The 13,575-nt window shown below is 54.3% G+C and overlaps 5 protein-coding genes across 5 annotated transcripts, besides 2 other annotated features; 3 read left to right on the plus strand and 2 right to left on the minus strand.

Annotated features, from left to right (window-relative positions):
• Positions 1-597: 597 nt before the first annotated feature.
• On the minus strand, positions 598-2,132 carry EKO05_0004677 (chromatin structure-remodeling complex subunit RSC7; the record flags this gene model as incomplete). Its single annotated transcript, XM_038939514.1, has 2 exons — positions 598-1,030; positions 1,087-2,132. The coding sequence occupies 2 exons, from the start codon at positions 2,130-2,132 to the stop codon at positions 598-600; spliced, it is 1,479 nt and encodes a 492-aa protein (XP_038799234.1).
• Positions 1,949-2,008: a tandem repeat.
• Positions 2,133-2,819: 687 nt separating the features above from the next.
• EKO05_0004678 (uncharacterized protein) lies at positions 2,820-4,608 on the plus strand (the record flags this gene model as incomplete). Its single annotated transcript, XM_038939149.1, has 3 exons — positions 2,820-2,908; positions 2,956-3,193; positions 3,244-4,608. 3 exons carry the CDS (start codon positions 2,820-2,822, stop codon positions 4,606-4,608), a joined length of 1,692 nt encoding a protein of 563 aa, XP_038799235.1.
• Positions 4,609-5,355: 747 nt separating this feature from the next.
• On the plus strand, positions 5,356-6,861 carry EKO05_0004679 (uncharacterized protein; the record flags this gene model as incomplete). The annotated part of the gene is made up of 4 exons (XM_038939172.1): positions 5,356-5,581; positions 5,671-6,132; positions 6,183-6,577; positions 6,628-6,861. 4 exons carry the CDS (start codon positions 5,356-5,358, stop codon positions 6,859-6,861), a joined length of 1,317 nt encoding a protein of 438 aa, XP_038799236.1.
• Positions 6,862-7,260: 399 nt separating this feature from the next.
• On the plus strand, positions 7,261-7,601 carry EKO05_0004680 (uncharacterized protein; the record flags this gene model as incomplete). The annotated part of the gene is made up of 3 exons (XM_038939258.1): positions 7,261-7,335; positions 7,393-7,459; positions 7,513-7,601. 3 exons carry the CDS (start codon positions 7,261-7,263, stop codon positions 7,599-7,601), a joined length of 231 nt encoding a protein of 76 aa, XP_038799237.1.
• Positions 7,602-8,202: 601 nt separating this feature from the next.
• Positions 8,203-8,244: a tandem repeat.
• A 288-nt stretch (positions 8,245-8,532) lies between these two features.
• On the minus strand, positions 8,533-9,801 carry EKO05_0004681 (transcription factor that binds to CRE motif; the record flags this gene model as incomplete). Its single annotated transcript, XM_059636437.1, has 1 exon — positions 8,533-9,801. One exon carries the CDS (start codon positions 9,799-9,801, stop codon positions 8,533-8,535), a length of 1,269 nt encoding a protein of 422 aa, XP_059492420.1.
• Between the last annotated feature and the right edge of the window lie 3,774 nt (positions 9,802-13,575).

The following is a 13,575-nucleotide window of genomic DNA, read 5'->3' on the forward strand; positions in this document are numbered from 1 at the left end:
GGCGTAAGGTCAGCGGGGGTTTTCCGACTGTTTTTTTCTTTTTCCTATTTTGGAGTTTGCAAATGCGTGTTGGTGTTGGTGTTGGACTGTCTTGCGTTAGTGTAATGGAAATATTGTTTGTTTCTATTCCCTCTCTTTCGTTGTTTCGCCCCCCTGCCCCCACTCCACCGTTACTGTGAAGACAAGTCATTGACAAAGTCACTGGATAAACACACTGCATCGTCTGGCAGACACGAAGTTTGCGCGTATGCAGTCGACTGTGAAAGATGGTGTAGTACGCAGTTCAGAACCTGAGACGTGTATTCAAACGTCTCTCCTCCTCAGTCTCTGCAAGTCCGCCAAGACGAAGGGCAAAACACGTCAGAATAGCACTTTCTTATATTAAACTATTCCTGCGCTTGGTTTGGTCCAAGTTAGTGGTATAAATCATAGGTCCATGGTTCTCTCATCACCGAGCTGGCAAAAAGCAAATCCACTCCAAACTCCTTCGGGCGCGGCCTTGTACATGTCTCGTTGCGTCTATCACCTTACTCCGGACGCATGGTTTCGATCCGTTTTCAACGATACAGTCGTACTTGCGACAACCAGGCTTGCTTTTTACACAGGAACACCAACGAATCCTATTTTCGGCTTTGATCTCGCGCCGTCAGTCGTCTCGCCACGCCACTGGCTTCTCCACTCGCGTTCCTCGCTCTTCAAGTGCTCGAAAGCCTCGCGCTCGTCGGGCTTCATTTCCGCTAGATCCTCGTCGGCAAGGTTTGGCAGGCCGTTGGTGCCAACATCGATGTAGTCGGCGTCCGGACCCGGTATGCCTAACCCTGCGAAGGGCGGTTGCTGGAACACCTTGTCGACGATCAGATATTTGCGTGCGACAATAGGAGGGACGTCTGTCTCTGCAAGAGGGACACGGTCCCAGCGTGCATGGGTGGGTTGCGTCGTTTTTGGGTAGCACATCAGGTTCGTGTGTGGATCGTAGACACCATTGGCTAGGTTTGCGCGGCGGAGGGCAGAAAGCGAGGTGTTGAAGCGGCTGTGTTTGTTAGTGTATGAATCAATCTTTGGAAGGAATAGGAATTAGCAACGTACCTCGCTGCTCGGCCGTGCTCAAACTGCCAGTTTGCAGATGTGATGTTGACCTTCCGCTTCCCGGGCGCAGGCTTGCCGCTCGCTGTGGGTACGCTGGGCACGCCGGTGTGATAGACGCTACTGGCGCCATGCCATGCAACGTACTGGTTCTTGTTGTATGGCTCGCCTGGTGCTGGAAGACGGTCGTTCGGATCTGCGAGCTCGCCCTCGACGTCGCCCCGTTCTCGTGCGGCGGTCACATAGTAGTCGTCAATGATGCGCTTGCCGCCGATGATGATACGGGCGCCAAACTCTCGGAAGACGGAGCGTGCGGTCACAACACCGATTGCGCGACCCTTGTACGAGTGCGGGATGATCTCACGGTCAATAAGGTCGCGCTTTTCGGCGTCGTCAATGATGATCTTGTAGAGCTGCATGTGCTTGGTGAAGAACAGATAACTGTCCCTGAAGCCGCAACAACGGGCAGGCTCGGTCGAGAGCATATATTGCCGGTCCCCTCTACCCTTGATGGTGAAGATGCGCACGCGGTAGTCTCGGCCGCCCTGCAGGTTGCCCATCTTGTCGACCTTCTCCTCGCCCTCTGCATCCTCGGGCAGGTCGACCTCGTCGTTGATGACGTCCATCATGTTGCCCTCCTTGTCAATGGGTACGCGCGTTGTGTGCGACGGACCACCCTTCGGCGGGCGCCCTCGACCTCCACCAGCCGGTCGCCCTCGCTTGCGCTTGATGGGTGTGCCGCCCTCGGAGACGTTTTCGACATCCTGGTTCCAGTCCGGCGGCCTGTTCTTGGGGGGGCGTCCCAGTCGCTTCTTGCGCGGAAACTGTTGTACAATTGCTGGGGAGGGGGAGCGCTCAGAGGCAGCCTCTTCCTCGTCATTTTCCTGTGCTGCCGACTCGGCGTCTTCCTCTTCCTCCTCCTCTTTGGGCGATTCTACGCGCGACTCCACGACTTCCTCCATGTCTACGTCGCTGTCTTGTTGCGGTGTCGCGCTACGCGCAGGCGTGCTGCGACGAGCTGCAGCTCGTGATGGCCGGCCGCGCGCCATTGCAGATCAACTGTGGGGTCTCTTGCTTGGCGTCTGCTCCTTGATTGTTGAGCTGAGCGCAGCTTGTGTAGCAGAGCGACGCTAGGAATCTTGTAGTGGAAGACAATTCAGTCGTTTGGTGGTGTGCATGCCTCGCGACGAGCTTCGCGACTTCCTTCTCGTACGTGTTAAGTCTAGTCCAAAACAGGTATCAAGCTTGTCACGTGCGCCAACAGCTATCGCCATGTCTCGCGATTTCTATCTGTAGCTGTCTCTCGTTTTCGGTTGCCTCCGGAAATTAGTCCTGCAGGCGCGGTTTTGAAGACGAGCATTAAATCAAGATGCACCACTACGCGTTGATACAACGGCGGTCCAGGCTCCTGCCATTGATGTACTAGAACTAAAGATTCACCAAACGGAGTTTGTCTGCTTCACGAATAGGTGGCGTTTAGACTTCATGGGTTCTCTTGTGGGTCTTCTCAAGTCGATGCTGCCTCTGGTGGTGGACGCTGTACTTGCTTTCCTCGTTCCATCAACGGCACTTGCTTGGTTTCCCGTCTTCAGCAAGACCTTGTTTATTACCCAGAAACGCCTGGAGAATGACACGAGTGACTTTTGTCGTAGTGCATTGCATCCGCATGCCGTTCTACCCACCGCAGCCACGTTTCTCCAGACTAAACCAGACCAACACAGCATCAGTGAGCAAAAATGGTCTTTCAACGCCTCAATGTCCGTGCGAAGAAGAGCTTTCCTGGACTTTATTCTTTCGAACATCTGAACAACTTGCCTTCCACCAAGTGGGTACCGCAGTGAGTGTTGAAAACCCAGGCTGATTGTTGCGCAGGGGCACAGCAACGCGATGCGAGTCATCTTCCTACTCCACCCTCCCTGGAGGTGATATCGACGATTGCGATCTCGACGACTTTGGAGTCACCGTTGAGCGTTGCAAGCCCTCTCCGGGTAGAGGCAGTCCTTCGAGGCGCAATAGACTGCTTGGGTCACTGCGAAGCCTTCGTTCCCTGCGAAGTCTTCGCTCAAGCCCAAGCAAGACGAAGCAAGGCGCTGAATTTCTTGGAAAAGAAGTGGGCGTCCAAGGTCAAAACAACCGCCCAGGCTATTCTAACATTGTTAGGACTCGTGCACGAGGCTGTCGCACACATCACCGTCGCTCACACTCAACTTCGAGCGGTCGCCCCCAGACCAACCAATCTTTGAGCTCCGAATGCACAATCGTTCTGCATCTGGATCCAGTATGGAGGTTCAGCACTCATCACCAATGACGATTCCTGGCTCAGCGAGACGGACTTGCCCATACAACATGTCTTCTTCACCATCTGACCTGCCGGCTGGAACTATTCCAGTTACGCCTGGACCCTTGCAAAAAGCCTTCATTAGAGATCCTGCTAATCAGGTATTGCCCCGGAAAGATGCGAGCCCTACGCCAACGGAGAGAAACGTGCCATCTACTCCTGTTCTTACTCCTTTGCCTGGGACGAATTTTTCCCTTGAGGACATCGACAATACTCTCGTCACATTGCCACCTTCTGTGACATCCTTGCAGACTGGTCGGCAGATTCGAGGCTACTTTGACATTTCTACCGATGATGGATCACGGATGGACGATGCAGATGTGTTGAATGGGCTAGCTTGCCTCGAGCTCGCTGCCAATCACAATGAGGCTGCCCACAGCGAGACTGAGCCTTCCAGCGACGGTAGAACATATGCTCAGAGGGCTAGCCAGGACCCCACCAAGGAATTGAGGCGCGAGTATGAGAACACAAAATTGCACGACACCATACGTACGCAGGACATGCCTCGACCCCAAACCCGAGCACTCCGCCGTATGCAGCAAGCCCAAAACTTGAACGACAAGACGCGCACTCTCAATGTTCCACAGCACCATCAGATGCTGCCATTTCGCCTCAAGCAGCAAGACGAAGAAACACAGGACCGGATCAGGAACGATTCAGTGGTGGATGAACTTTGGGATGCCAGCATCAGTCAGCCCGCGCCAGACTCCACAGACGAACACTGCAGTTCCAGTCAATCCTTTCAGTCGGGAGATTCCATCAATAATTTGGCTCTCGCATTTTCAGAAGAGCACAGTGGGACAGGGAATGCGAACAGTCTCGGCACCAACCCCGCGTATATGGCTTGCGGTCATCCGAACGAGTCTTGTCATCGCACACCTGTTGAGAGCGCCTGGGGCCGGCACACAGGTTTGTATGACGGCACCGGCTATGGACATGATGCCACTCTTCCCATAACACCTTGCGAACCTGGCGAGGGCACGAGAGGCATTTGCGTGCAATCCAATCATCAACTGATCAAGCCATCTCTGCTCTTCGCCAACGAGAAGTACAACTACGAGAGTCTGGAGTCGATATGTCACGCGTCCGCCTACCCGCCCAGCGAGCGGGTGCCAAGTAGCAGCAGCAACGATACTGGCGAAGGCGTCCATCTATCCGCGACAAAGGGACCTAAGATCAGCTCATGATTTTTTTGATGGTACAAAAACGGGGTGTCTCATTCTTACACATGCCGGGACGCGTTTGCGGTCATGGCATTGGCTGGTCCATATGTTGCGTTCGCTCGGCAAGGTCGGTGTAACGAGACAGTCTGGATAAACAGGAACAACACCGACAGTAATAGCTGGCACACAGTAGCTTGAACAGAGATATTCTTGAATTGGTGGTACCCTCATAGGAGGTTTCGTAAGCTGCATGCACTTCTCGAACGATGTGCAGGTCATCCGACGGTGCGACCCACAGCACTTGACACGATGCTTGCATCCTGCCTGCATGCACACCCGAGCAATACTATTGGTCCTATACCGCTTGCGCAAGTGAAGACCCTACGAAAGAAGCGCTTTGGAACGTACGTTCAAGGTTGTCGTACGAGTCGTTTCCAGTTCAAGTGTGGCAACTGCGGGTAGGGCCCCGCCATGCAGCAAGTGAGCCCACATGGCCTGACAATATGGCCATATTCTGAGGGGGGAGGGAAGGATCTGAACAAGCTATGTACCAACAAAGACTGCAAGCGAAGCCTTGTTGCCGCTACACGAGCAGATCTTGGTGGGTTGACGAGCGGGGAGCAGTGTCCCGCCTTTACTGCGCTGTTCTTGGGTATAATAAGCATGAGGTTTGTTCACGACTTGTGTTTTGACTCTTGAATTTGGTTTTCGTGAGGGCGTTCGTTCAATTGGTCAGAAACGGAGACCCCCACCTCCCCTCCCGCCCCAACCATGCCATCGCTTATTGTTCCCAACGTCCATGGTCACGGCTCCACATCGACGTCGCCGACAGAGCCGCACACGGTTATCCTGGGCAGTGGGATTATCGGGCTCAGCGCCGCGTACTTTTTGTGTGAGAGTGGGAACACAAGACCACGGTCGATATGTCTTGTCGATAGCAGTCCCGAGCTGTTCCACTGTGCGAGTGGACTCGCCGCGGGGTTTTGCGCACAAGATTGTACGTCTTGCATGCTACACACGTCAAAAGTTCTGTGTGTGTATGTGGTAGAGTTGAAGAACGCGGCTGATTGACTTGTGATTGCACAGGGTTTGCGCCTTCTGTAGCCTCGCTGGGCGCGCTCTCGTTCGGACTGCACAAGAGCCTTGCTGAGAAACACAACGGGAGGCAGACTTGGGGCTACTCGCAATCCACCGGCATTTCTCTCTCGCAGGACTCCGAGTCTGCTATTTCTGGCAGCGGCGAGGATTGGCTTGAGAATGGCACGTCGCGCGCGCAGCTTGCGAATCGAAACCGCCCCTGGGAAGAAGATGTAGCTGGCCCAGAGTGGCTGCGCAGGACCAAAGACGGGATTATGGAGGTCATCAGCAGAGACGGCACGACAGCGCAGATTGACCCGCTCAGGTTCTGCAAGTGGCTGAAGAGCAGCGTTGAGGAGAGGGGGGTTAAAGTCATACATCCAGCAAGCGCGACAGAAGTGCTGCGAGATGCGAAAGGCGTGTTGAGTGGAGTGAGAGTGGTAAGCAGTCTGGACAAAGAGCCGCAAGACTGTAAGCTGTGAAACCACACTCGATGTGCGAGCACACCTGACAGCACACAGTACCATGCACACGCCTCCTTATCACCTGCGGCGCCTGGTCGCCTCGCGTCTTCGCAACCCTTTTCCCAAAAGCCCAGACTCGTATCCCCGTCTCGTCGCTTGCGGGCCATTCGCTACTCGTGCGCAATCCGTTCTTCAACCCGCAAGGGCTGGACAAAGAGGTGTGTCACGCGGTCTTTGCAACAGACACGCTGGGTTTCTCGCCAGAGTGGTTTGCGCGGGTAGGCGGGGAGCTATATCTGGCTGGACTGAACAGTACGACTATACCGCTGCCGGATGTAGCGACGGATGTGGTGGCGAGCGAGAAGGCGATTGCGCAGCTGAAGAGCTGCGCGAGGGCTATGATGGTGGACAAGGGAGCTGGTAGGGAGATACAGGTCCTACGGCAGGGACTGGTGAGTCTTGGGTAGCTTTTTTTGTCTGGCTTGTGAGCTGACTTTGACAGTGCTTTCGACCTGTGACTTCCAGCGGCCGGCCACTGGTGTCACGGATACCGGATGAGAAGCTTGGGGGTGTCAAGACAAGAGGTGGAGGCGATGGAGGGGTATTCATCGCCGCTGGGCACGGCGCATGGGGAATATCTCACGCGCCCGGCACAGGCATGGTACTGGCAGAGTTGATGGAGGGACGGCCAACGAGCGCAAAGGTCGAGGCATTGAAATTGCTTGATCGGTGCTAAGTGTTTGTTCGTGAGGGGTGTGTTGGAGCAAAGCGCCTGGCGCTCTGGCATTTGCTGTACAACAGGCTTTGGCTAGATGAACGACTTCGATGATCGATGACAAGCAACGTACTCCTACACCGCTGCCCGCCACTCTGCCGCTTTACAACGTATAGATTCCAATCATCGCGTGCTCAACTCAGGTACCCGCTGCAATGCCCCTCCAAAAGATGCGTTGCGATCGTCAGGGCGTACCACCATGACGCGCACGACGTCATAACCCACAGTGCACTTTGCAAACAGCGACGATCGATCACGACTATATAACATTCAAAATGCCCCTCGACTAACAATCATCATACCACCAACTGCACATTTGCAAATTCCCCAACCACCAAACAACCTCTCTAATCAACCACAATGCCCCGCAACGGAGACGGTTCCAGCGACAACGGCCCCATCGAGGGTCAGAACATTGTCCATGGCGCTGGCGATGTACGTACCTAAGCACAACCTCATTCGCACCTCAGAGCACTAACAACCTACTACCAGGCCCCCGCGCAGCCTGAGCACGCCAAGAACAACATCGCCCCCATGCCCGAGATCGAGAAGGGCGCTGGTACTTCTCCCCAACCACACGCTGAGAAAGAAGTGCATGCTAACACGACGCAGCTCTTGAGGGTCTCAATGCCAGCGGCGGCGGCAACAAGGCCGACCAGGCGGAACCCACCGTTGCCGGCGACGCGCCCAAGAAGGATTAAGTTCTCTTCCTTTCCCCAGGGATGGATGGGCGAACTAGTCACCTCTGCGACCTTTGGCAAACGAAGGAAGAGAGGATGCAAGGAGCGATATCGACGATACTCCTGCAAGCAAGGGATGAAACCCGCGCTATGATAATGAATGGAACAATTTCATGATGCAAGGAACGTTTGCCTTTGGCGTGACAGCGCCGTGACAGTGTCGTGATGGTTTCGTGGTGTTGGCGCGTTACAATATCCGCGGTTACACGATCTCGATGCGACGACGATGTTGAATACAAAACGCAATGTGCAATGTTCCACCTGCAGGAGAGAGCAAACAATCGCAACGACCCTACGATCGAAACCACGACCGAGAACCCTTTTCTCGGCTCTTTAGTCATCCAACCACACCCACAGACCCTCCCATCCCATCTCACCTTCCATCCACACCGAAAGCAAAGAGGGAAACGGCATCTGAACGCACACGAACGGAGCCAGTCTATTCTTACTTGCTGACATGACACACTCTCGTAAAAGCGGGGCGGGGCTGGGCTGACAATCAGGGAGTGGTAGGCTAAAAGAACGCGCTACAGCGGGCTGGCGTCAGCGCGCATAGTAAAACGGCGTCGCACTCGCGATGGCTGGCCGCTGGCGCTGGGCGCTGCCTAAACGAAGACCCACAGAAACAGCCAGAAATTCGAGGGACGATGTCACTGCGGGGTAGGTGGGATGTTGAGGCCGTGGGATCCGGGAGTCGAATGTTGCGAGGGGTGGTTAGCATGTAGAACTTGAATGTTTTTGAGCGGGTGTGGATGTGGATGTGGATGTTGAGCGTGTTGGTGAGAGCTTGATTTGTTTGGCTACATATGAAGGCACCAGCCCTTGGTGTGCAACTTGTCTGCAAACGATATCCAGGAGATATACCAAGTCTCAAGACAATATTGGTACACGACTATAACTCCGTGTGACGCCGTGTTAAACCGAATCCAACCCACTGCCCTTCTGTTGTCGCCCATGGACGCTTTGCATCCAGCCTCCATGATTGTACACCCTTACGCCGACCCAATTGTCTAAGTCTACAAGATCTCATCAGTCGTGATCTTCGGACGTCATCTAGGGACCCGGTCTCGCTCTTCTCGCTACCAGGCCTGATGACATTCTCGAAGCTAGTTGTCTGCTGCGAGAACCTCGTCGCAACCAAAAGGTGCGCCAGAGGCACTCTGCATGTCAGAGAACTTTGCATCAAAGCCGTCAGAAAGGCCGTGATAGTTTGAAGTTGAGCTGGAGCCAAAGAAGCCTGCTCCGAAGAAATCATCGTGATGAGCCATGCCAGTGCTGGGTTCCACTGAGAGAGAGCCTTCAGGGAACTGGTCGAAGTCGAAGAGGTTGTCGAGAACAACAGGCTTTTCATCGACTGAATGTAGAGGTTGAAGAGAGTAAGATAGGCAAGGATCGCCGCCATGGGGGAGGCCATGCCCGAAATCGACTGACACTGCAGGTCGCACAACATCGCAGCAGGATATTGTGTCAAGTCGAATTCGGGAGTGGCCTCGAAGGTCGAGGCGGGTGTCTCAGGCTGGCAGGAAGAATCTCTTGGAGAGTCCATCGAGTCCATGGATTCAGGGGAGGGGAAGTTCGCCAGGGATTGTGCGGGATTGATGGTATCGGCAGCCTCTGTGAAGCTGAAGGTTATGTCCGAGAGCTCAGAGACGTCGGCTGGGTACTTGTCGTGCCAGCGCTTAAGCTCGGCCTCCAGCTTGTCGCTCTTGGCGGCCTTTGCGCGGAGTGCGTTCATCTCGGCCTCGAGTGCATCTTTTTGTTGTTGAAGGTGCTCGGTCTCTTGGCGCTTGCGCTCACGTGAGTTGTGGGCGGCGAGGCGGTTGCGCTTCACACGCTCAATGCGTCGCTGCTCCTTCTCGTCCTCGGTCTTGGCTCGCTTGCGGGGTGGCAGGCTGGTCTTGGGCTCGGGGAGCACCTGGCCCCACGATTTCCGCTTCTTGACGGGCTTGCTTTCTGATGTCGACGGAGCCGGCGTCTGTGTAGGGGGCTCTGATGTGTACAAGGATGATGGCGCTGGTGACGGCGTGCTGTAGGGGACGTGGAGGTCCTCCATCTTGATGGTGGTGGGTGCCGAGTCGGTCGATGGCGGGGTGAGAGGACCCGAGGCCATCATTGCTGGTGTGGTCATGGTCTCAGAGAAAAAGTCGGTAGAAGGCATCATCGTCCCCAGTGTGTCGAGAAAGGTCGATGCGTCTTAGTGGACTGCATTAGGGGGTGGAGTTGGGTGCAATAAGACTGAAGTGGTGGGCAAACTGGACAGCTGGCCTCACGGGCTGGCTTTATCTAAAGGGCAGCTGCGCCCCTGCAGACTGCGCCTTCCCGTGTTGGGAAGAAGCCGAGCGTTCGACGCCTCTGCCAATCTAGTGCCACTAAGTGCGCCAATACCGCGCACCGCTCGGCGGCGCACGCCCTTGGTCCCCTACCCAGCCCACGACCCACCCGTTTCACTACCGTACGCTTCGGATTCCGCCCGTTCCCCAGAGGGCAAGTCAGGGACTCCCAGGGACTCGTCAGGGGAGGCGAGGCGTCGAGACCACAACGTGCCTCACGTCCAGTCCTCATTCCTCTGCGGCCTTGCACGTCGAAGCCCTCACTGGCACGCGTCTGCCCGCGTCTGCCCGCGTTTCACTCTCCTGCGTGCACTGTCCAGTGAAGGGTCCATCGCAGCTTCAAACATACTCGAAGCGTAGCCGCAGCTGGCTCAGAGTTTCTTTGTGACCCGCTGTAGCACTGCAGCGCACTGGGTGGCGATACGAAACAGTGCCGTGTCGTAAGATCGCGTCAGCCTCCCAATGAAGCGCCTCGGAGCTTCACTACCAGCTCCCCCTTTTAGACCCGAGTACAGGTCCGAATTACTGCTGCCTTCGGCCCACCACCGCTCGCGGCCATTTCCCAAGTGCACGATAGCCAAAGGGACCCTTCTCGAATCCTCTGCATTTCTTTGTTCAATCTATTCCCACGGCACGCTAAGCCATTGACCCGAAGAACCTCAATATCCCCGCAGACTCGAGCAATCTATTCGTTTCCGTTGTTGCAGCAATCGGCACACAGTAGACTAGTAAACTGGGGTAAATTCACGGCCGCTGAAGCACGAGGCCAAAAAACCGCAATCGCTTGTCCAGCACTGCGGAGTTGCCATATCGCCTGCGCACCGGGATCCGCTGCATTAATCGGTGACCGGACAAGACCCTGGTTTGACTTTGATGAACAATGCACAGAAACAAGTCGAGTACCTAGCGGCCGGACCGGTGGTTGACAGGTACACAATCAATCCGACCAACACCGGGTCTGGCTACTCTTCTGCCTGAACCCAGCAAGACCACAATTCGGAGGTAAGATCCGTCCAAATGATGCAGGCAGGATCCGGAACATCCGTCGACTGTCTCACACGTGTTTCTCTGTCAGTTTCCAACTAATTCGAGCCAATCAAATCGTGAAAAACGGGGCTGCCTGCACGTTCTCGACCACCGCCGCCTTTCGCTGTCATTGTCTGCAACCATCATCAACCTCCTACGGACGGCTGTTTGCAACAATTGCAGCTGCCTGTTTTGTGGCGTTAGAGACGATGCGTCCTCAACTTCATGGAAGCCTGCAGCATTCTTGCAGTTGCCCAAACGCTCGTGCTCCATGACGACGCCGATGAGGTATTTGTCGCCTCTACCACCGCCGCTAGACCAGCAAATAGGAGACCCGAAGCTCGTATGACACCAGTTGTACCTCCTAAGTACCTCTCTGTACAAGTGCAAGTATATAACACAAGACACAATCAGCATTTAGGTTTGTGGACTGTCTAGCTTTATTATACTGAGACCTAGATATGTTAAAGCTGTCTTCAGCAAGAATTTGACTGCACGAAGCAACCTAGGAGTATCCTCACGTAGAAGACGGCTGGTCCAGCGGACGTAAGATGGCGCTGTAGAAGATGAGAATGTTCGTATTCCTGCAAAAGTGCGATCTCGTCCGCATGCTATCACTTCACCAACGGATCCTCCGCGTTTACTTTCCTGAGCCACAACGTCTTCGATTTACGCGCAAAAGAAATAAAGAGCGAGAAAAAGAACGGTACTCAGACCAACTAGTTGGTAACTGTTCAAAAAAGATCGCAATTTGTTCAAAAGGCGAAATAGCACTGGCCTCGACTATTCACTAAGATTTTCGCGCAGGTCGATGAGGCTGGAGATGCTTGGAAGAACCACGTGCGCTGCGCAGTTGAGGTCTTAACCCGCCACAGCCTTGTCAGGCTGACGATTGACTCAAGTTGAGAGGCTTGGATCGAAATCAATCACAGATTTTATTTAGTTGTGCTGGACCATTTTAGACAACGTATTTTAACAACATGTAAGCAGTCCGTCTCAGGAATACTTCCTGATAATCGGTTAGTAGTGAGTAAACGTTCCTGTGGTATTTCTACTTCGGTTAAGAGTTTGGCTGAGAGTCTGGGTAGTTCAATCCCTCCATGCCTTGCAACCTTTTAAGATCACGTACTGTGTACACCCTGACGCCGTTAAGAATCCAGTATTTGCAAGCGGCTAAGAAAAGCAGTAGGCGCCATGAAACTGTTAGCGAAGCGCCAGCCTCGTTCATTTGATTGGATGGACGCAGATCGTCACGCGGAAGGCTGAGGTGACAGGGCCGGGCCGTGCTTGGCTTGCAGACATCGCCAAGCTTGGCCCCTAAATTAGCATCAACCTTTGTGGTCACTGTACAGCTGCAACGCGGATGGTAACTTGTGAGCCAACTCTTCTGGAGAATGATCCAAGCATCACATGTGCAGAAAAGAGGATGGAATGCTGACTTTACTGCACAAGGGCTGTCTGCTTCGACTCGCACTTCTGGGGGTCAAGCAGGTGGTAGGTAACTTGTGCATCCACGACCGTACCCCTCCGAACCTCAACGCTTTCCATATTCAAAAATCAAGCCTTTGTGATCGTATTCTACGAGGCCGTTGCTCACCGGACTCAGCGCACGAAAAGGATGTGCGTTTCAATGCCTTTGCAGCTTCTATAGAAACTCGGGCTTGTAGTCGATGGTTGACCACTGTACGTGAGATGCAGCTCCGAAACGACTGTAGGATTGAAACCACGCCATTCAATAAGACTGCGAGCGCCACTAGGTACTCTCCAACAAATCAGATAGCACAAGACGGGCAGTCTCGTAGTTCAGTTCGATCGCGCTATCCCCCAAGCAGAATGCATAAGGCTGAACTCCACGCATCTTGCCATAAGAGCGCTTCGTCGTCCGCTTTCCGCGCGCTGGTATCACCCGGATTGTACCTTTGGAGGACCTATCGACAACGTTAGCGATGCTTCAGCAAAGTCGTGGCGGACCTTGTGGTCCTTCCGACGAGGAGAATAGGTATGAGAACTCTTCTAACGAGTACCGGTGGTAAATTAACTCAGATAGCACTCAGCGAGTCACATCATACGGCCCGAGCGGTCGCGCCGATTCTTTCCCGTCTACAGTGGACGATGAGCAGTGCGATGGTTGCGAGAAGTCAGATCTCGGCCTTGCGTATTGCAACGTTTGCAAGGTCAATCTGTGTCCCACATGCTGGTCGGTTCAACCACCTCACCGAAGGCAACGGCTTGCTGCAGGGAAAGTCAAGCACGAGAAAACCGATCTTGCGCTCGCCCGGAAGATTCGAAACGTGCTCGTACCGACGAACAATGTTCAAGCTCTGACGCAGCTACACGAGGACGATGCGCAGACAGCATGGTTTGGTAGGTACTTCTCTATTCTTAAGTTTGACTTGTACTAAGAGCCAGGCATCGAACGGCCCGAAGACGGTGACGTTCCAATCTTCAAGGATTACGGTCGATACGACCATCTGCTGTCTACTACAGTCGAAGAGTAGAGTGCCAAAGGTGCTCAGATTGGCCGAGACGGAAGAACACCTAGTCTGGTATCTTTCGTCGGGCAGTCAGGTGCCGGCAAA

This window comes from Ascochyta rabiei, chromosome 7 (assembly GCF_004011695.2).
Source record: "Ascochyta rabiei chromosome 7, complete sequence".
In the NCBI taxonomy this organism is placed as follows: Eukaryota; Fungi; Ascomycota; class Dothideomycetes; order Pleosporales; family Didymellaceae; genus Ascochyta; species Ascochyta rabiei.